This window comes from Strix aluco, chromosome 17, assembly GCF_031877795.1.
Source record: "Strix aluco isolate bStrAlu1 chromosome 17, bStrAlu1.hap1, whole genome shotgun sequence".
Taxonomy (NCBI): Eukaryota; Metazoa; Chordata; class Aves; order Strigiformes; family Strigidae; genus Strix; species Strix aluco.
The window spans coordinates 557147-577492 of NC_133947.1; the positions used below are offsets into that span (position 1 = coordinate 557147).

General features: G+C 69.9%; 3 protein-coding genes across 4 annotated transcripts; 1 reads left to right on the top strand and 2 right to left on the bottom strand.

The window, feature by feature from the left end:
• Positions 1-1318: 1318 nt before the first annotated feature.
• On the bottom strand, positions 1319-3197 carry WFDC3 (WAP four-disulfide core domain 3). Its single transcript, XM_074843572.1, has 4 exons — positions 2963-3197; positions 2086-2244; positions 1719-1862; positions 1319-1559 (listed from the first exon to the last, which is right to left on the bottom strand). Exons 1-4 carry the CDS (start codon positions 3195-3197, stop codon positions 1549-1551), a joined length of 549 nt encoding a protein of 182 aa, XP_074699673.1. The 3' UTR covers positions 1319-1548.
• Positions 3198-4910: 1713 nt separating this feature from the next.
• Positions 4911-6977, bottom strand: LOC141931366 (WAP four-disulfide core domain protein 2-like). The gene is made up of 4 exons (XM_074843387.1): positions 6746-6977; positions 6369-6503; positions 5179-5331; positions 4911-5094 (listed from the first exon to the last, which is right to left on the bottom strand). The coding sequence occupies exons 1-3, from the start codon at positions 6831-6833 to the stop codon at positions 5180-5182; spliced, it is 375 nt and encodes a 124-aa protein (XP_074699488.1). The 5' UTR covers positions 6834-6977; the 3' UTR covers positions 4911-5094; position 5179.
• A 5709-nt stretch (positions 6978-12686) lies between these two features.
• On the top strand, positions 12687-15094 carry LOC141931334 (uncharacterized). Of its 2 annotated transcripts, XM_074843327.1 has the most exons (5): positions 12687-12820; positions 13133-13273; positions 13582-13722; positions 13812-14204; positions 14959-15094. In XM_074843327.1, the coding sequence occupies exons 1-5, from the start codon at positions 12730-12732 to the stop codon at positions 14973-14975; spliced, it is 783 nt and encodes a 260-aa protein (XP_074699428.1). In that variant the 5' UTR covers positions 12687-12729; the 3' UTR covers positions 14976-15094. The 2 variants fall into 2 exon arrangements, with proteins under 2 accessions (XP_074699428.1, XP_074699429.1); XM_074843328.1 differs by lacking the exon at positions 13582-13722.
• The last annotated feature ends 5252 nt before the right edge of the window (positions 15095-20346 follow it).

Here is a 20346-nt window from a genome sequence, read left to right on the forward strand (position 1 = left end):
ATGCAGGGGGCCAAGGGTGCACACATGGGAGTGGGGTCCCCGAGGCAGCACATGGTCCTCACCAGCATGTGCTGGGCAGGGACAGGGGACATGGTGGGGCCATGGGGGGGACGGGGTTCGAGGGGCTGGGCCCAGGATGGCAGCGGCCCGGTTTGCCCACCGGTACTCACCGCCTCTCTCCTCCGGTGCAGGGCCCAGCTCTACCCTGAGGACAAGGAGTCCCAGGAGGAGGAAAACCCTCGGCCTCATGTCGCTGGGAATGTCGTGCATGTCCGGAGCTGAGCCAGGGTTTAAAGTCTCTGGTGGGGGTGCCCAGGGTGACGGGGCAGCTGAAGCCCCGTGGCAGGCTGGCCGTGCCAGGGGTGTGAGGGGCAGGAGGAGGGGCCGTTCCCAGAACCTGCCGGCGCCCCACCAGCCACCCCCTTATCTCCGGCCGAGCCGTGCTTTTGGGTCAGGGTGACCCGCGGGGCCAGGGGGGAGCTGCTGTCCCCCGTGACGCACAGCCCCGTCCCTGCCGTGGCCGGCTGCGACCCCCTGCCTGGGTTTCCTCCAGCCACACTGGCCCCTCGCCTCCCCGGGGTGGGGGTCGTGGATAGAGCCCATGGTGTGGCCCCGGCACGGCAGCAGGAGCAGTCGGAGGGGCTCTGCTCCCGCGGTGCCCCCCCGCAGCCCTGGCTCAGCTCGGCCAGGTGGATCCAACACCACGAGGTGGGAGAGGTATCCTGGGCCAGCTCAGTGTCCCAGCTCAGTGTCCCAGCTCAGTGACAGGGCTGAGCTGGGGCCGGGGAGCGAGCGGGTCCTGCTGTGGCCCCTGGGACATGGGTGCTGCTCCCTGCCCCCTTCCGTCTCTGGGTGCTTCACCCACCCTGACCCGTGACTGCTTTTCCAACCAGGTTTTCACACTTTGGGATGCAAATGAGCCCTTCCTTGGTGCAAGGAATCCGAGGGAACAGGTTTCTGTGCTCCAGCCCGTGACTGCGGCCCCCCGACCCAGCAGGATGGTCATGGTGGAGCGGTGGTGGCTGGCGGGCGCCCGCATGGAAACGGGAACCTCTCCCTGCCCCAGGGCAGCACCTGCCTGCAGGGATGGCTGCCGGGTGCCTGCCTGCGCCTCCCTGCCCGTGTGCAGTCCAGGGCTGCCTGCACCTCCTGGGAACCCGAGGCAGAGCACAGGGAAGGTGATGCGGAGCAGAAGGCGGCCGTGGGCCGGTTTATTCTGTTTTGGTGCTGTGAAGCAGCCAGGGCTGAGGGGGGTGCAGGGATTTGCCTGCATGCCTGGGCTGCCGGGAGCCTTGGCCTGGTGTGGGGCGGTGTGTGGGCAGTGCCAGCCCTCGATGGCATGGTGGGGAGGGATGGGGGGGTGCCAGGGACACCGGCCAGGACCCCTCAGAGCAACACTGGTGCCATCTTGGTGGTGGCACAGAGGGTCCGGCGCAGGGATGGGCGCAGCGGGTGCTGCTGGCAGCAGCACCTCTGCTCCTCTCAGGACAGCGGGGTGGGGGACAGCCCCAAAACGGCACCTCCCAGTGCAGCCCTTCCCGGCCAGGGCTAGGCTGGACCTGGAAGAGATGGCCCAGGTGGCCAGTGCAGGATGGGTGCTCCTGCCCCAGGGGATGGGGAGCCCTGGGCAGCTCCAGGCTGGACCCGCTGCCAGGGCGAGACCTGCGCGGTGCCCCAGGCTGCTGGGACCTGGGGGGTGACAGGCTGGGGGGGCTTACCCCGCAGCGGGGGGACGCACGCCCGGCCACAGCCCTGCAGGCAGCACTTCTGGCTGGGGGGGCAATCCCTGTCCTGCAGGCACGGGAGGAGGCACTTGGCCACCTGGACACCATCGGCTGCGGAGGGACAGAGTCCGGCCCGTGCTGGCACATGCAGAGAGAGGGAGGGGTGAGGGGCTCCCCCTCCGTGCGCAGGGCACCCCTCGGGGTGGGGGAGCTGCCCTGCCCGCGGGGGGTGAGCCCCTCACCTGGCTCCTGCCCCATGGGGGGGTTCCCCGTGCTCCCACCACCCCCCGGGAGGGTCACGGTGACAGGGCAGGGAGGGGATGCGGCGGGTCTCGGCCCCGCGTGGCGCCGGTGGCTTTACCCTCGGTGGGCGGTTTGCAGACGTGGCCGCAGCCGGTGGAGCAGCACTTGGCGGCCCCAGGGCAGTCGCCGTCGGTGTCGCACAGCTCCAGGCAGGGGCCCAGGGAGCCCCGCAGCACCACGGGGCAGGAGCCGGGCTTCGCCGCAGCACGGCGGCTCCCTGGTGACAACAGGGACTGCGGCGGTGCCGGGATCCTGCTTCCCCCAGCCCCACTCCTGGCACGGCCTCGGTCCCCATCCTGCCCCCATCCTCCCTCCCAGAGCCCCATGCTGCCCTCAGCCTCCAGCTTAACACCCGCACCAGTCTGCCCCAGTGAGACCAGTCCCAGCTCCATATGGGATGCCAGCTGGCAGCTGGAGCAGTGGGGGACAACCCTGGCTGCGGCCCCCGCCAGTGCCCAGCCCGAGTGGGGTGCAGGAGGGGGGTGCAGGATGGGTGCAGCCCCACGCCCACTTAGGGCCATTGCCCACCTGTCATGGAGACGCTGGGCAGGGGCTCCCCTCCTGCAGTGCCCCGAGGGCCCGCTCCTGCCCGGGGGGCTCATGGGGGGCCGGGTGTGTGGCACTGGGAGCCACAGCTGGTGACACACGCTCCCTGCGCCTGGACGGCTGCCACTGGCCACACGCTGGGCCGGGCATGGCTGCCACAGCTTCTCCGGCAGCGTGGCTGGGCACACGCTGGGCTTCAGGCCAGAGGAGCAGTCGTGCCACCACTGGAGTGGCTGCGGGATGGCCACCGGGTGGCCGTGGGGTGGCCACGGGCAGTGCTGGGGGCATGCATGCCTGGGCGGGGGGATGTGGGTCTGGTGAGCACCGGTGCCAGGGCAGCGGAGCCTGCGGGTGCCCAGCAGCGGGAGAAGGGGGTGGCGGGGCCGTACCTGCGTGTGGGGTGGCACAGGCCAGCCCGCAGCCGGAGAAGCAGCACTTGCGGTCGCCGGGGCAGTCGCGGTCGTCGGCGCAGCGGTTGGGGCAGGCAGCAGCCGCTCCGCTGGGCACGCTTCCGCGGGCAGAGGCCGGGTTTGGCTGGAGGGGAGGGAGGCTCGGGGTGCAGCCGGCACGGCCCCACAGCACCTGTGGCTCCCCCACAGAGGGATGGGGGGGGTGCGGACCCATGGGGCTGCCCCGTGGCACCGGTGTCCTGGTGCAGGGACCCCCAGGCCGCCTTACCTGGCTCGGCGCGCAAGCAGCGGGCGCAGCAGCCGCGGGTGCAGCACTTCTCCCTGGGGCTGCACGCCGTGTCGTTGTGACAGCTCAGCCCGCAGCTCGCCATGCTGGCACTGCCGGTGCGGGGGCAGTAGCCCGGGCTCTCTGCAGAGGGAGATGCTCTGTGCAGCCACGTGCTCAGGGAGGGGGCTCACACCCGGGGCACCCGACATGGTCACCAGCCCCCACCCACATCCCACCCACCACCACCCGTCCCCACGCTGGCGTCTCTCGGGGGGTACCTGTGGTGGGGAGGAGGCAGGTCCTGACCTGCCCGCTCTGGCAGCACTTCTCAGCGCCGGGGCAGCTGCGGTCAGAGAGGCAGTACAGCCCGGGGGGCCGCGGGGCTCCGCTCCCCCCCGCCGGGCACTCACCCGCTTTTCGGGGGGCAGGCAGGGCGGCGAGGGGCCAACGTCCCAGCAGGGCCTGGCGCGGTGCCGGGGTGGCAGCGGTGGCAGCGCCCAGGTCCCTGGCATGGTGCTGCTGGGCCGGGGCGGGCGGCAGCTCCACAAAGAGCCCCAGGAGCCCCAGGAGGAGGGTGCGCTGGCCTGGCATCGTGCTGGTGGCGGGGGAGCCGTGCTGCTGGGCCCACCGGCTGCGATTTAAACCCCGCCGGGGTGGGGGCCGGCCGAGCCGAGCTGCTCCTTCCCATGGCAGCACCGTGGGAGCGCTGGGCATGAACAATCCGGCACGGGGGAGACTCCCGGGGCAGCGCTGGGCTTGCGGCCCACGGCTGATGCATCCTCCCTAGCATGCCCTTTCCAGGTCACCAGTGACCCGCGAGCAGCCAGGCCAGGGGGACGGGCAGCGCTCCCAGAGCCCTGGTGCCTGTGCTGCCCGAGGGACGGTGGGGACGGGACACGGGGAAGCGGAATCCTGGCCCCAGCCCTCAGTGTCTGCCTGTCCTGCCTGGGGAGCAGAGCCGGTCGCCTTCTGGCACGCGGGGAGAGCTGCTGCAGAGAGCTGTGGCGCTGAGCCGGGGTGCACCAGCCTGCACCCGCTCTGCAGGGAGAGGGGGAACCGGCACCGGGCACTGGGCTGTGCCGGGCAGGGTACAGGGCTCACTCTGCCCCGGGGAGAGCTGGGCTGGGGCTCTGGGGGTGCTGGCCCCTCGAAGGCAGGTGGGGCCACTTGCTCTGGTCTCTGGTGCGGGAGGGCCGGGGTGCCAGGAGCCCTATGGGGAGCAGGGGGTGCGGGGGAGAGCAGGGCAGGAGCAGGAACAGGGCCCAGCTCTGAGTTTCACCACCCACAGCTCCTCAGGCTTCTGCCACGGGCAACGTGCCGCTGCCGGGCTGGCAGCGTGCGGGGCAGGAGGGGTCGGGGTGATGCTCCTGTAACGGCACACGCTGGTGGCCTCCCCACCTCTGCAGAGCGGGTGGGATGTGGATGTGGCTGTGCCATGATGGCCCCGCTCCCAGCGCGTCTGGGCAACGGCGGAGGAGCCAGTGTGCCGGGGGGCTGTGGGGCTCCCCGTGGCAGAGGCACAGGCTGGGGCCCTCCCAGGCAGCCCCAGCACTGGCACCAGCGCCCAGTGGCAGCAGTGGTGGGCAGGATGCGGCCAGGAGCGGGCAGAGCGGCTGCCGGGCCGGGAGCACGGCGGGATGGAGAGGCAGCCACAAGCGCAGCAGGGAGAGGCTGCTTTATTGGTGAGAGTGCAGGGGACCCCGGGGAGGAAGCTGAGGCTGAAGGCTCCGAGCTGGCAGCATGGTCAGGCCGGTGGGGGACGGTGCAGGGCCGGGGCCTGGGCGTGCAGGACTCGTGTCGGGCAGCAGCTTCCTGTGGCCGGGCTGGCAGGAGGCGGCTGCGCCTGCAAAGGGAGCAGAGGGCCGTGAGCGGGACGGGGCGCGGTGCCATGCTGTGGGTGCTGCGGGTGGGCGGGTGCCCGACTGACCTCAGTGCAGGGGCGTCACGCAGGAGACCTTGCCGCAGCCGTTCCTGCAGCACTTCTGGCTGCCGGAGCAGTTGGAGTCCGTCTTGCACTGGTTTGTGCAGACACCCAGCATGGGGATCCCCGGGCTGACGGGCGGGCAGGTGCCGGGCTTCTCTGCAAAGGTGAAGGGACGTGGCCTCAGACCCGCCGGCCCCGGCATGAGGGGCAGGGCTGACCCAGCAGCTCCCGGAGCTGCGGGCATGGTGCCGGCCCCTGGCTGCCACCGAGGAGGGACCCCCACACCTGCCGGCAGCTCCCCCACCCCATGGCTCTGCCAGCCTGACCCGATGGGGACACATCGTGGAGGCCATGTGGCAGGGTGGTGGCCCCCGCAGTCCCTGTACTCAGCCTCACGCTCAGGGCTGGGTGGCCGGCACAGGACACGCAGCCGCGGCACGCAGCCCTGTTCCCCCCCCGCAGCCGCTGTGGATGGCCCCGGCCGTGCGCTCATGGGATGTGGGCTCAGCCCGGGCCTCACCGGGGGCCACGTGCTCCCAAACCAGCCTGTGCCCGGCTGCATGGCTCCCTGCCCTGCTGTCCTGCTGCCGGCCACTGGCACTGGGCTCCCAGCCCTGCACCACACCGTCCCCCGCTGCAGCACCGCCGGGCCAGCCCTGGCCTTGCAGGCGGCGATGGAGGTCCTGGAGCCTCCAGGTCACATCCACGTGTTTGCAGCTGGAGATCCCGAATCCTGCGCCTGTCTACGGGCGCTGCTCTCCAGCAGGACCGGCGCGGTGAGCGTACGCAGCTGGGGGCTGTGGGGCCATGTCCGGCACAGGGTGATGGGAGACTCTTCCCAGGCGTGGGGTTGGGAGGCAGGACAGTGCCCACGGGGCTGAGTGGGCTGCGCCGGGGAGCGACACGGGGGTTCTCTGAGCCGACCTTGGCTTTGTTCGGAGGCGCCGGCTCAACCCCGGCGTCACTGGGAGGAGGAAGGGGTGAGCAGGGCCCGGCGGCAGCACACCCCAACCCCACCGGGCTCCCTGTACAGCCCCTGATAACCGCGCTGCACCTGGGCACCCAACGACTGCCCAGACCCGCGGCCGCCACCGCACCCTGGAGCACCGGTGCCGCTGGCTGGGACGAGCCGTTGGCTCACGGCAGCGGGACCGGCACTGGGCAGCGGCGCCAGGAGCAGGAGGGAGCGTTACCATCGGGCTTCTGGCAGGCCTTGCCGCAGGCCGCCGGGCAGCACTTGAGGGTGCTCTCGCAGTCGCCATCGGACTGGCACCCCACCGTGCAGTTCGCTGCTTCCGTCGCAGGCTCCGGGCACACGCCGGCTTTCGCTGCAAGGCAAAGGCGGAGGGTGTGGGCAGGCGCGGGGGCTGCCGGCCCCAGGCGGGAGATGCTGCCGCCAGCCCCAGGGCTGGGTCCAGGGATGCTGCTGAGCCCAACCGCGCCGGGCACGGGCTGTCTCTCGGCCCCGGCCCCCACCCCAGCAGGCCCTGGGGCTGGGAGTGATGCTGGCTGCTCGCCCGGGGCGTGCCGAGCCGAGCCGAGCCGTGCGGAGCCGTGCGCTCATACTCACTGGTGACATTCTGGGCGGATGCTGGAGGCAGCTCTGCCCAGAGAGCCAGGAGCCCTGCCAGGACGAGCACGCTGCGGGCCGTGGGCATGGTGCGGGAGCCGGCGCTGAGCCTGCGGGGCCGCCCGGCCGGCCTTTAAGCTCCTCTCCAGGTGGGGCCGGCGGGCGGGAGGGCTCGGCCTTCCGGGTGGCTCCCAAGGGCCGGGCAGGGCCAGGCTCCCCCTTCGCTCTTGCACAACCTGAGTATCAGGTATCTGCCGCTGCTGGCGGCCGACCAGGGAGGGGGAGCCTCGAGGAGACCGGGCGGCCACGCTGAAAACTTGCCCGGCAGGAACAGCAGCCAACCGCCACCAGCCGCGGCCCCCGTGCGCCTCACGCTGGACCCCGGCTGGCCCCAGCCACTGAGCCAGCTGGGCACAGGCCCGTCATGGCCCCCAGGGCTTGGCCACCAGAGGCCATGGGGATGCAGCTGGTGCCACCAGCGGGGAGCATGGCGGGCGTGGGTGTGCTGGGGATGGGGCACAATCTGTCCCTGCCACCGCCCTGGCGATTGCAAGCAGAGATTCTAGCCCAGGGCCAGTGCTGGGACTCCCTGTATAAAGGTGGCCATGTTGCAGCCCGGTGGCCCCTGGCCTGGGCCGCTGATGCCCAGAGGCTGGGATGAGCCGATGGCGCGGCTGAGGGCTGCTGCTCATCCAGCTTCTGCTCCAGCCACTTGTTCTCCTCCAGCTCTCACTCCTCGACTGAAGGGCCCTCCAGGCTGCCCACGTGTCTGGGCAGGCGCCCGCCCAGGGCTCCCCCACGCCTCCTTCTGCCCAGCCATGACCTCGTCCTGTGGCCCCCACCATCCTCACGGCCTCCAACAGCCCCAGGGATGTGGCCTGGATCGTCCGGCAGCACCGGTTGGGCGAGTGGCTGGCGGGGAGCGAGCCGCCGGCACGCTCTGGCTGCGCGCCCGGTGCTCCGGGGCATGGCGGTGCTGGGGGCTGTGCAACCCCGGACCCCCTCGGGTCTGCCCGGGACACCCCTCCCGTGGCACGTGTGCTGTCCTCCTCTGTGGGCAGGATGCTCCGTGGCACCTGGCAGCATCAAGCCGGGCTTTGTTTGGATAGACCCAGCTAGCCGAGTGGCCCAGACCAGCCGGCGTGGCTGCGCTGCTCTCATCAGTGTTCGCCGCTCTGCCAGTCCCTGTCTCCCCCGCAGGTGCTGCCAGTGGTGCCTTTAATTCCTCTGGGGCTGCTGACGGAAGGGGAATAGCCCTGCACTGTGCTGGAGCGGGGCTGAGGACTCCATCCCCTTTGCTCACAGCTCCTGGTTTCATCTCAATGCTTTGGGTGGTTTGGCTGCCGTGGCGATGCGGGTCCCTCAGCGTGGTGCCGGTGCTGCCCGGCTGGGGGGGTGCAGGCTGGACCCCTCTGCTGGGAGGCACCCCCAGAGCATCCTGGCTCCCTGGGGCCCATCCTGGGCACGGTAGCAGGCTGAGCCTCTCCTGCCCCGTCTCCGGTGACGTACCCTCGCTGCTGGCAGAGACTGCCGGGGCAGCCCTAGCTCTGGGCCAGAGCATCCCACCGACCCGCGTGGGCGAGGGGTGTGCGGGGCGGGGGACACCATCCCTGCTCCAAGTCACAAGCCGGTGACCGCTCTGCCGGGGTCCGTCTCCAGGTAATTTAACCCCGCAGTCAACAATGCGGCACGGAACGGAGCGGCAGTAAATCAGTAACTGCTTGCCTTTGCCTGCGGTTCCCTCCCTGCCACGGGTGTTTCTGCAGGAACAGGAGCCGGCGCACAGCCCGGCCGCTGCCCCGCCACCGCTCCACTGCTGCCGGCAGCGGGAGCCAACGTGTGGGGACGGGGGACAGGCCTGGGGTGGCGGGGAGAGCAGCAGGATGGTCCTTGTCCCCGCATCCTTCGGGCTGGGGTGCTCGGTGGCTGGGTACTGGGGGGCTGCCGGGGGGCTGCCGGGACCTGGCCACGCTGGGGCTGGCCAGGATGCTCCCGCTCTGCCCCGGGGACTGGGCCCCACCGGGGACAGCGCTGTAGGGAACTGGGCTGGGCGGGTGGTTCCAGCCGGTGCTGGGACTCCCTGAATAAAGGTGGACGTGCTGCAGCCCGGTGGCCCCCGCGCCAGGGCTGGGATGGGGGTGGTAACGTGGCCGCTCTGCAGGCGAGAGCGTCGCTGGGCGGTGCGAGCGCTGCCCTCGGGGGTGGAGGTGAGGGACGCTGCGGGGACAGAGCCCACCCTGCTCTCCTGGACCAGCACCGCGGCTGCCGACCTGGCACTGCCCACCCCGCGGCACTGTCCCCGCTGCCAGGGCAGGGGCTGCCCCCGCGTCCCACCCTGACTGAGCTGCTGGTCCCGTGCCGGCGCTGCCGGTGGCACTTGTCTTTGAGGGTTATTGCCCTGCTCTGACCCCGTAATTGCTCTGTCCCAGCGTGTGGGACGTCCATGGTGCCGGTGGTGAGCGGCCGGGGCTGGGAGGCTGCGGGTGTGGTGCCAGCAGCTGGGCTGCACCGGAGCAGCTGGACGAGAGCAGAGGGGAGCCCAGAAATGGGCTCGTGGCAGGAGATGAGGGGGAAACCACGGAGGACGGGGGAGCGGCGGCAGCAGCGTGGGTGTCGGCGGGTTTGCCCGAGGTTGCACCTTGGCTCCGAGCGGCCGATCCAGCCGGAGCCGCGCCCAGCCAGCTGGAGCAGCTGGAGAGGGACTGAGCGTGCCGGCGGTGGGGGCAGCGGCTCCAGCCCACGCGGTCACATCGCTTCCCAGGAGGCAGAAACGCCTCGGCTGCCGTCCCCAGCGCGTGGCATCGGGGTGGCTGCCGTCCCCCCCATGGCTCTGCCAGGCGCTTCCTCGCCAGCGGCCAAGGACGGCTGTGGGGAGTGTGGGGCTCTGCTGGCACAGCCACAGGCAGCCGTCCCCGTGCCAAGGCACGTCCCGGGGCAGGATCCTGGCTGAGGACATGGGGCCAGCAGCCCCGACCCCGACCCCGAGGGCTCTTTGCTGCCGCATCCCCGGGTGGCAGAGCCGCTGCCGCTGAGCCTGGTCACGCTGGCTGCGCCCGAGCCCTGTGGGTGACCGCAGCTCCCTCGTGGCAGCAGGGAAGGTGCTGGAGTCACGTCTCCCTGCCCGCCTGCCGAGGGAGGGCGGTCAATGATTAAAAGGGGAGTGTTGCTGGCCAGGCAAGGTGCCCCCGGGGTGGCTAGCCGGCCCCCTGCTGCCAGCACAGAGCGGGGCGAGCAGAGGGGGACAGAGGGGGACGTCCCTTCCCCGGGGAGATGTGGGGGCCCGGCAGTCGGCAGCTCGGGGCCCCCGCGCTGTGTGCGTGGGCTGTCACACGGGGAATTATCTGACCCCTCTGGGGCCCAGCTGTGCACCAGGCTGGCGGCCGAAGGCCGATGCACCCCGTGGGCAGGAGGGCTCCCACCGCGTCCCCCGCCCGCCCGCGCTACCCGCCCGGCACAGACCTCGGGGGCCGCTCTGCGCCACAGAGCCGGAGCCCCACGGTTTGGTGGTGGCGGGGCGTGGGGTGCCCCGGAGCGGGGGGAGCGCCCGGCTCTGCGCTGGTGTGATTGGTTTTACCTGCTCATCCCACGCGGGACCCCGCAGCACCCCGAGAGCTGGTGGGAGGCGGCCGCCCCGCGCCCCCCAGGCACTCACCCATGCCTGCAGGAGCCGCGGTGGCCGGCTGCAGCTGGGCACACAGGGCCAGGACGCCCACGAGCAAAATGCCGGCGGTTTTCATGGTGCTCCCTCCCCACGGGTGCTGGGTGGCCAGCGCGGGTTGGCGCGGGGGTTTATATCCGCACGGGGCCAGGGAGGGGCTGCCGCACACATCACTTTCAGGTGCCAAATCTCACCGCATTTCACCGTTGTGCCCGAGGCAGCGACAGCCCCACGACGTGTTGTTGCCTGAGAAATCATTTACCACGGCCCCGTCCCAGGCCCGGCAGCCAGGCTGCAGCCAGGGTGGGGGTGGCAGCACCCAACAACACCCTCCCTGGGGAAAGGGAGACGTGGCCACAGGCTGGGGCCACCCCCACGGTCACCCAGGGGAAGGGGCTGGAGCTCTTCGGCTTGGGAAAGAGGGGACAAGGGGGACGGGGAAGGCTGGTGCACCCAGCGTGGCCCAGGGGGTGTGGATGGGACTTTCTTCCCGCGGCTGCAGGGGCTGGGGGTGCCGGGGGAGACCCGCAGGCGAGGGGCAGAGGGTGGGAGTCTCCTCTCTGAGCTGTGGGGCCCAACACCGCAGGTGTCAAGTGCTGCCCGGGTGTGACAAGGGATTAGATGAGTTCATGGGACAGGAACCGGGGGGACTGGGCAAGAGGATGCTCCCCTGGGGCGGTGGCCGCCCTGTCCCTGTCCCTGCCTGCCCCGGTCCTGGCCTGTTGCCCACATCCCACTGCCTATGCCCGCGGAGCCGTGGGCGATGGCTGGCCGGGTCCCCGCGAGCAAGCGTGGCCTCGGGGAGAGCAGAGCGTGGGAAGCGCCGTGTGCCGAGCACCATTCCTCGGTGGGGACAGGCTGGGTGCTGGCACGTCGGCCGGCTGCAGACGTGTCCCGGCAGACGGGTGCTCCAGTGGGGTCAGTGCCGGGGCTGCCTTTCACCTCGCTGTGTGCCGGGACGGGCGGGGGTTGGCCCAAGGTTACCGAGGTGGGGAGGTCACCGAGAGCCCAGCGTGGTCAAAGCGTGCCGAGGGTGAGGCGCGCTCCGAGCCCGCAGGGACCCTGAGGCTCTGCCAAGCGGGACCTTCACTCCCTGCTCCCCGTCCCATGCAGGGGGGCACGGCCAGGCTGTGCATCCCTGCCGGGGGGGGTCTGCACCATGGCCCCTCTCGCGGCTGACTTGCTGCTGTGCCGGCACAGTGTGCCGCGCCCCGCCAGAGGGCCAAGGGCACAGGTGGGTGCTGCTGGTGGGTCGGGCGTGGGGGGCTGCAGCAAGGCCCGGGGGGGCAGCCTGCAGCCGCAGTGGGGGCAGAGACGGGCAGGACCTGGGTTTTCGAGGGGCTCGTGGAAGGGGCTCGTCCGCTGCCAGGGCTGGAGACGGGGAGAAAGGCTTCATCCGGGGGATGCCGGGGACGGCCCCTGCGTGGGGGGTTGCCTCAAGGCCAGCCCGCCAGGGAGCAGGTGGCTCTGTGCCACGGCCCACGTGACCGCTGCGGTCTCATATGGGGTTTTACAGCTCAACGATCGTATTTCCCCACTTGGAAATTCCTGGTTGCGTCATCCCCGCTCCAGGTGGCCAAATGCACTTGTTGCTCCAGGAACTCTGGGTCGGAAACGAAGGGAACCGTCAGCAAGGAAACGTGGGGGGCTGTGAAAGCAGCCCCTGGTTCAGTGCGCGGGGTCCCTCTGAGTGACCCCTTGGCCCCGACGTTGCCGCGGTGGTGCTGTGGGAAGGCACCAGCCTCTCCCGAGCAGCTCCTGGTCCTTTGGTGGCTCCTCGCTCCGCGGGGCTTCGGCCTCGTGCTCTTCCTCCCCCGGCTGCCGCACGCCCGGCGCGTTACGGCGCGTGGCTGCGGGCGTTAATGGCGGCGTCTTCGAGTCCTGCGGCACACGGCCGTGCGAAGCCCGGGCTGTCCCCCGGCCTCCGTGTCCCGGCCGTGGGGAACGGTGTCCCCCCGCCTGTGCTGCCCCTCCCTGCCTGTATCCCCCCTCCCTGCCTGCTGCCCCCTCCCCGCTGGGCCGCGCTGGTGCCGGGGCTGGGCCCGCACGGTTCCCCCTGTGCCCCCGCCCGCGGTGTCCCGCAGCTCCGTGGGCTCCGTGGGCTGCGGGGCCCGATCCCGGCGCAGCATCCCGGCGGGCGGCCGGCAGAGGAGGCTGTTGCTCCGTCAGAGCGGGGCCGGGCTCCCCCGGGCTCCCCCGGGCTCCCGGAGCGCCGGCTCCAGCCCGGCCCGGCCCCGGGGGCGGGGAGGGGCTGGGGGCGCTGCGCAGCCCGGCCCGGGGCTCCCCGCGGTATTTAAGCGGCCGCGGGGCGGGCGGGGGCAGCGCCATGAAGCCGGGGCTGTTCCTGTTCGTGCTGCTGCTGGCCCCCCCGGGCCCCCCCGGCCACTGCCGGCCGGCCGCGGGGAGCCGCCTCGCAGGTGAGCCCCGGCCCGGGGTGCGCCCCGCTCCCCGCCACCGCCGCCGTGTCCCCGGTGTCCCCTCGCCCCCCTGGGGGGGGCAGCGCTGGGGGGGGGTCACGGGCTGGGACGTCCCGCCGGGTACCTCCCGCCCGGGACCCCGCACCCGAGCGGCAGAGCCCCCCGCAGCACCGCGGGGGCCCGGGGAAGTGCCCCCCCGGCTGCCCCCCGCCCCAACCCGGCTCCCCGCGAGCTCCTGGAGCGGCGGGGCCGTGCCCAGGCTGGCGGGGGGGTCTGCCTGCACACCCTGACCCCCTGCCTGTCCCTCCCCAGGGAAGTTCGGCGAGTGCCCCCCACCCTCCAGGACCCCCCTGATGCCCTGTGAGAGGTCGTGCTCCTCGGACGACGACTGCCCGGGCAGCGAGCGCTGCTGCAGCACCGGCTGCGGGCAGGGGTGCCGGCTGCCCCTGGGAGGTGAGGGGGTCCCTTCCCCCAGCAGCCCTCAACGAGCCCCTGCTCTGCCCTCCAAAGGGGGGGGGACACCGCAGCCACCTCGGGGAGTGGGTCCTGCAGCCCCGCCAGCCCCTGTGCCCCGTCCCGGCGTGTGGCCGCTGCCTGTGGGTGGGCCCCGCACCCCATCTCCCCGCTCTTGGCCCCTCTGGTGTAGGGGGACAGGGGTGCCCGGTGCTCCCTGCCCGCAGGACCTGGGGGGTGGGTGCCCCGGGGGTGCGCTGGGAGCGGGCAGGGGCTGGTGGGACTCTGACCTTGCTGGGCACCCCCAGCCAAGAGGGGCTTCTGCCCGCGGCCGGACCCCAACATGGCGACCATCTGCCTGGTGGAGTGTGGCAGCGACCGGCAGTGCTGGGGCAGTGAGAAGTGCTGCAGCATGGGCTGCCACGTCCGCTGCGTGCAGCCGGTGCCAGGTAAGGGCGGCTGGGGGGGCTCGGTGGGATTGGGGGGCTGCAGCCAGGGCAGACCCCGCTTGTGAGCCCGTCTCCTTCCCCACCTGCAGCCAAACCAGGCGTCTGCCCCAGGAGGAGGGTGCTGCACACCTTCGCGCCCTGCAACAACTCCTGCCACGACGACACCGACTGTCCCCGCCACGAGAAGTGCTGCTTCACGGGCTGTGGCCTCGGCTGCCTGCCCCCGGAGAGGGCAACCACGGCCCCGCTCCTGCCCGCCGGCCCCCGCCACCGCCGGGGCCCCGCTGCCTCTGACAGCCCTGCATCCCCGAGTGGCATCTGTCACCTCCCGCCCGTGCCTGGCCCGTGCAGGGGATTCTTCCCTCGCTACGCCTACAACCCCGCCACGGGGACCTGCCAGCCCTTCATCTACAGCGGCTGCGGAGGCAACGCCAACAACTTCAGGACGGTGGAGGAGTGCCAGTGGGTCTGCCAGCAACCAGGTGAGAGGAGGGGCTGCACTGGGCCGGAATGGGCTGCCTCTGCCCGCGCAGGGGTGGGAGCGCAGAGCGGTGCTGCCTGCAGCGGGCAGCCCCGAGGGTCTGCGTTCCCCCCCGCGGAGCGAGGGCAGCCTCCCCGCGGCACAGCGAGCGGCAGCGACCCACCCCACCTCTGCGCCTTTCTGCTGGGTGATTTCAACCAGCTCACAGCTCCCTCTTGGGAGCTGGTGGCGTTTTGGTCAGAACCAGGCAATTGTGTTGGGAATCACAATTCTGCAGCCTGGTTATCGAAGTGGGAAACCTGACCAGCGAGGTGTGGGCAGAGGGAACAGCACCCCCTCGCAGTTTGCCTCCTCAGCCTCTGCTGAACGTGTCTGGCGCTGGGTGTGTGCTGGGCAGAGCCCATGCTGGCGCAGCCGTGGTGGCCCCCGCGGGCTGGGGGGTCCTGGCGCTGTGTGGGCACTCGCCCGGGTGTGACACCCCTTTCTGAGTGGAGCGTGGGCGGTTGGGGCCGTTGGTGGCTGAGCAACCGCCGCGGCTGCTCAACTTCCCTGGCGCGGCCGTTGTGTCCCCACACAACACCGCAACCACGAGAGCTGCTCCTGCATCCCTGGGGGTGCGGGCTGGGGGTGGGGAATGCACCGGGGGTGAGTGCAGCGGATGATCCGGGGCCAGCTCTGCTCCCCAGTGCCAGCCACCGGCTGCCTCCCCCCGCCCTGCCTGGACCCCCTCCTCACTGTCCCCTTTTGTCTCCCAGGGAGAGCCGAGGAGTGACCCCAAGGAGGAGGTGGCAGCAGGGCCAGAGTCCCCCCGCAGGGCCGGCAGCTGAGGGGCCGGGGTCTGCCACGCTTGGCCCCACGCAATAAAGCTGCCAGGATGCCTGGCTTGCAGCAGCACGGCCTCCTCGTCCCGCCTGCCCCATGGCTCCCCGTGCCTCCCCGCTTCCCTGCCCGGCCACGTCGGCCGGAACTGCGAGCCCAGACCCCGGCCCAGCCCAGGGACCCTGGCACACGGGGCATGGGCTTGCTTGTGGCGGCAGGTGGCCCCTCGCTCCTGGCTTGTGGCCCAGAGCCCCAGCAGGCCAGCGGTGTGGGGCCCTGGCACCTCGCGTGGCTGTGCAGCCCCGGCCCCACTCTGAATTGTCACTGCCCTGGCCCAGCGCCCGCAGCCGCTCGGTCCCTGGGGAGAGCGTGGCCAGGGGATGCGGGTGCCGTGGCTGTGCCGGGGTGGGACAGAGTGCGGGTGCCCATCCCCATGCCAGCCTCCGCTGCCAGCTGGGCTCTGGGCAGGGGCTGAGGGCTCATGTCCTTCCTGCTCAGCACCATCCTGAGCCCGGTGCCTGTCCCAGGAGCTGCCGCCTTCCTGCTGCCCCCCGGAGCTTGTCCTGGTCTCAGTGCGGGCAGCAGGCGCAGGGTGCGGGCAGGGCGCGGGCAGGAGCAGCTCCCTTGGCGGGGGGGCACTGTCCCTGCTGGGCACTGCCACCGGCAAGCCAGGGACCTGCAGGTCTTCCCCAGAAAAACCTCCTGTCAGCACTCATACTGTCTTATTAATTTGCTAATTAATGAGAGCCCCGAGGGGGCAGCGGGCCTGCGCTGCCTGCAGATGCTGGGGACGTTCCCGGGGAGGCTGCGCAGGGGGACGGAGCACCCCGGTGGGCTCTGGGACAGCGGCACCGCCACCGCCCTCCCACAGCGGTGACACCCCGGCCTCCGCCTGCCACCGTGGGGACCCTCGGTTGGGCTCAGGGGTGGATGGGGCTGGGGGGTGCCCTGGGTCCGAGCTTGGCACTGCCCCCCTGCTGCACCGGGGGCGATGACCTGGAGCCGCAGGACAGCCCTCGCTCCGGGAGTCACTGGGGAGCTGGGGCCGAACTGGTGGGTGATGCCACCCATGCCGGCAGCGCCCCAGTGCCCCCGGCCCCCCGGGGCTGGGGCTGGGGGGCAGGAGCGCCTCAGAGGTGCCATTTGCTCAGGGGAGCCGGTTTTGCAGCAGCTGGAGGGTGCTGTGCATGCTCCCTCCCCACGCGCCGCTGGCCGCAGCTGCTGGTGAGCTCTGCAGGCGGAGACAGCGAGGAACTTGAAACAGAAAAGATGAAAACCTGCCCAAAGCGCCAATTTATTATTCAGCTCCTTCCCCACCTGCTCTGCTTGGCCCCGAGCTGGCGCCGTGGCTGCTGCCGGCTGCTGAGATGAAAGTCCCCATGTGGGGCAGGCAGGGGGGTGGCACCCCCCACCCAGCACCCCCGTCAGGCCGCCCCCCACGATCCGGCTCTTGGGGTTAATGGCACTGGCTGCCGGAACGCGGCGCAGAGGCTGCAGCTCCTCGGCAGCTCCAATGGCTCCTGCCCGTAACCACCGGCTGCGGCGAGACCGTGGTGGAGGCGCGGGGGGGGCTGGGATGGCGCCGGCGGCAGCCCCGGCCCGGTGCCACGCGGCACAGCCCGGCCACGCGCGGCACGGCGGCTGGCGGCACGGGGAAGGCGGCCTCCCAAAATGGGGTTTTTATTACAGCCATACATCACCACGGCGGCCTGATGCGGGCAGACGGCGGTGATTTTTCTTCACGGTTTACAGACAAATGAGGGGAAGGAAAATTGATGTGAACTTTGCTATAGCGAGAGGTCGGGTGCGGGCAGGGAGTGGGTTATGGATGAGGCGGGGGGTGCTGGGGCCCCCGGGTCCCCCCCAGCCCCCTTCTCCAGGCAGCGGCAGGGCCGGGGGCATCGCGCCGGGTGTGGGGACTGTGCCATGGCTCTGGGGTGCTGGAGCTGGGGGGGCTCCGGCTTCCCCAGCCCCCCATTGCCCAGAGCATGGCCCTGAGCAGGCGGCTGCGCCCACCCCCATCAGTGGGATGCTCAGAGGGATGCTCGGGGGGCAGGACCACATGGGCAGGGTTATTAATTCCAGCAGATATTCATTAGCAGATATTCATTAGCACAGCAAAGGCGGTTTGGATGTGCAGGTCGGGCGAGCTGCCGTCACCGGCTTCTGGCGAGATCTCGGCTGCTTTCCCCACAATTAAAGTTGCCTCCCAACACCACGGTCCTGCCCAGTGTAAGATAACAGCTAATACCCTCAAATAGCGACTATCAGCTTCTCCATAAGGCTCATAAATATTAATACAATTCTAATTAGTTCCTTTAAATACGTTGCCTAAATTAAGCGTTTCCTCGGCGATAAATCAGCGCCGGTTTGGCACCCTGCTCACGCCCATTAAGCAGATCAGGAGCGCTCCCTGCCAGCCCCACGGCCAGTCCCTGCTCGCGGGGGAGGCCTGTGCCGTGCCGTGCCGTTCCGTGCCGTGCCGTTCCGTGCCATGCCGTGCCGGTGTGAGGGCCGGTGGGGCCCAGCCATTGGTGCTCCCACCAGGAGTTTCAAGCTCCAGGCTGGGGAAGGCGAGTGGGTTTTGGGGCAGGGGGAGCCAGGGGTGCCGGTGTCCCTGCGGTGACTTCCCGCCTGCACGAGGGTGCCAGGAGCTGCCGTGTGACGTCAGTCCTCAGCTCCAGCCCCTTCCTCCGGTGCCAGCGGAGCTGGAGGGCAGAGCCCGGTCCCCTCCCGAGGAACCCACAGAGCTGCCGGCAGCAGCAGGGGCGTCCCTGCGGCTCCTCCTCAGCACGGTGTGGCCAGGCTGTTTTGGGGGTAAATCCTGGGGTTTGGCCAACGTGCCAGTGAGCTCCAGCACTGTCTGATCCCATGGCCTGAAGAGGGCGGCCGGTGCTGCCGGCGGGATCTTGTCAAGAGACGGCACCAGAGCGGTTTGAAAGCGCCTGATAAAACGTCTCCCAAGGACGCCACAGTCACAGATATAAAAATAACCCAACCCTTCGATTCAGAGGAGGAAAGGGAGCCCAGGCGTCACTGAACAAGCAGAAAGTGCCCTGCGACCTTAATCAGGAGTAATATTGTTAATGCATTTTTCCCCAGGTGCACCCGGATTTGCATTCCTAGCGATTTGCACAATAATGAGGCGAGCTGCCTGCGCCTCACCCCGGCAGCAATCGCCTCCAGATCGATGGCGCCGCGTCCCCGCGCTCTCTGCCCCCGACACCGCGGGGCAGGAATGGAGGTGCTGGGGGCGGCCGGTGGGTGCAGGAGCCGGGTGCCCTGGTGAGCCCACTGCTGCCTCCGTGGAGACTGGCTGGGGGCTCCTGCCCCGTGCCAGCCTCCTCCAGCCTTCATCCCCAGCTCTGAGTCCTCCTCCTCCTCCTGGGAGGTGGCAGCAGTGGCCGGCCTGCTCTGACCTCTGCCCTGAGCTGGAGGAGACGGGATCCCTTCAGAGGTGCTTGTGTGCCGTGCAGGGGATGAGTGTGCACAGGGTGAGTGTGCACAGGGTGAGTGTGCACCCAGGGGCATGCACGGGGTGAGCGAGCACAGGGTGAGCAGGTCTGAGCAGGGGATGGACGTGGCGAGCATCCTCCCTGCGCTCTGGTGTTGGTGATACTGGAAAAGAGCAAATACCAAACTCATTTGCTTGAGGAGAAATTAATACAGTGTGTAGCCGGTGGTGGGTAATTTAAGAAGTGAATTTAAAATCCCAACACAAATAGATTTTTTTATAAGGTCAGAAGAAAGATTAAATGCTCCAGACAAGCACAGCGCTCACCATTTCCAGCATCGCTTTTACCATAAATATTTTGGGCTGGCGCCGTGTCCCTGCGCTGCCCACGTGGGTCAGAGCTCGGGCCGTGGCGGGGCGAGCAGGGACATCCCCGGGGAGGCCGTGGCGTCTCGCCGTCCCCTTCCTCCTGCGACAGCCCAGATTGCCACCAGCACAGGGAGCGGCCAGTGACACTCCGTGGGCATGGAGAGAGGAGGGGAGGTGTGTGGGGCCACACTGCTGGTGGCCCCGGGCAGGATCTGTCCCCAGGCCCCCTCCGGTGCTGCCGCCAGCCTGCGAAGGTGCCGGCGGTGCGGGGGGGTCGTGCAGCCCAAGCTTTGGTGCCCGTCCGGCGGGGTGTGCGCCCGCTGCCAGCTCCTGGCTGCCCTTCCCGCCACCCGGCAGGGACCAGGATTGATGGCAAGAGGTTTGAAAGGCTCCAAATGTGGAGGTTATATGGCTGAGCCACCCCCATCCATCACGAGACGTTCATTATTGAGTAACACCCTGCATGCCGGGCTGATTTCACACCTTATCTGAACCCAGCAGCTGTGCCCTAAATCCTGAGCGCCACGACTGTCTGGAGGAATTCGGCTGCCTGTGCTTAAAATTAGTGTTAGCATCTATCATTTCCCCACACCAAATGGCTTTTGTGTCGGCACTTGGCAGCGCTCATCCGTCACCGGGGCTCTGGGCTGCCCAGCTCCGTACCCTCTCCGTCACTGTCACAGGACCCCTCGTTGGCAAAATGTCACCCAAAGGACAAGTGCAACAGCTTGGCCTCTCCTTCCGCCCGGGGCTGGTGGCACTGCCGGCAGCGAGGGCACCTGCCGGCCACTCGGGCATGGCGGGCAGGGGCTGGGCTGGCAGCGGGGCCGGCCCCATCCCTCCAGGCGCATGGCGTGGGCGCAGCCTGCGAACCCTCCCCGGGGCACGGCAGCCTGTCCCCTCCCCTGGCACGGTGCCTCACTGCCTCCCGCGGTGCCGCGGTGCCAACCGCAGCCGCAAGCCTGGCCCCTCCTGGCTGCTGCTGCCGGTAGCCATCCCTGGCGAGGAGCTCCTGCCAGGCAGGTGATGCTGGAGCTGTCGGCGTGATGAAAAGCCTCCCGCAGCACTGCAGATAACGTACAAGCACAGGTCAGGCGAGGCCCGTGTAGCCCATCCATCAGGCGCAGCAGCTACAGGCGCTCCCCGTGCCACCATCTGATGTGCGTTATCCGGCACAAATGTGTTCCTTCCCCCAAGGTTAAACGGATGAGTGAGGTTCAGGCACTGACAGCGCTGCCTGCCCCGTGCAAGCGATAAACGAGCTGGAAGAACCGGAGGGAAAAAAAAGGTTTGTTTTCTGTCAAATGCTCCTTTTGATGGCGCTGGCATGAGGACGGCGGCAGCACGGTGACGGGCACGAGGATGGGGACCTGCTCCCGGCGCGGCCGTGGAGAAGTTGGCGATGGGCGCTGTTGCAGCCGTGTTGGTGCCACACTGTCACCAGGGCGAGCGAGAGCGAGGGCTCTGCAAGGCGCTGGGCACCCAACAGCCCCGGTGGCCG

Coding starts and splice junctions, on each gene's coding strand:
- WFDC3 (XM_074843572.1), bottom strand. CDS start 3,197: ATGGGTCCGCACCCCCCCCATCCCTCTGTGGGGGAGCCACAGGTGCTG. Junction 2,245..2,962: donor CTGTGCCACCCCACACGCAG/GTACGGCCCCGC, acceptor TGTTGTCACCAG/GGAGCCGCCGTGCTGCGGCG. Junction 1,863..2,085: donor CTGCAAACCGCCCACCGAGG/GTAAAGCCACCG, acceptor TGCATGTGCCAG/CACGGGCCGGACTCTGTCCC.
- LOC141931366 (XM_074843387.1), bottom strand. CDS start 6,833: ATGCCCACGGCCCGCAGCGTGCTCGTCCTGGCAGGGCTCCTGGCTCTC. Junction 6,504..6,745: donor ATCCGCCCAGAATGTCACCA/GTGAGTATGAGC, acceptor TTTGCCTTGCAG/CGAAAGCCGGCGTGTGCCCG. Junction 5,332..6,368: donor GGCCTGCCAGAAGCCCGATG/GTAACGCTCCCT, acceptor TCACCTTTGCAG/AGAAGCCCGGCACCTGCCCG.
- LOC141931334 (XM_074843327.1), top strand. CDS start 12,730: ATGAAGCCGGGGCTGTTCCTGTTCGTGCTGCTGCTGGCCCCCCCGGGC. Junction 12,821..13,132: donor CGCGGGGAGCCGCCTCGCAG/GTGAGCCCCGGC, acceptor GTCCCTCCCCAG/GGAAGTTCGGCGAGTGCCCC. Junction 13,274..13,581: donor GTGCCGGCTGCCCCTGGGAG/GTGAGGGGGTCC, acceptor GGGCACCCCCAG/CCAAGAGGGGCTTCTGCCCG.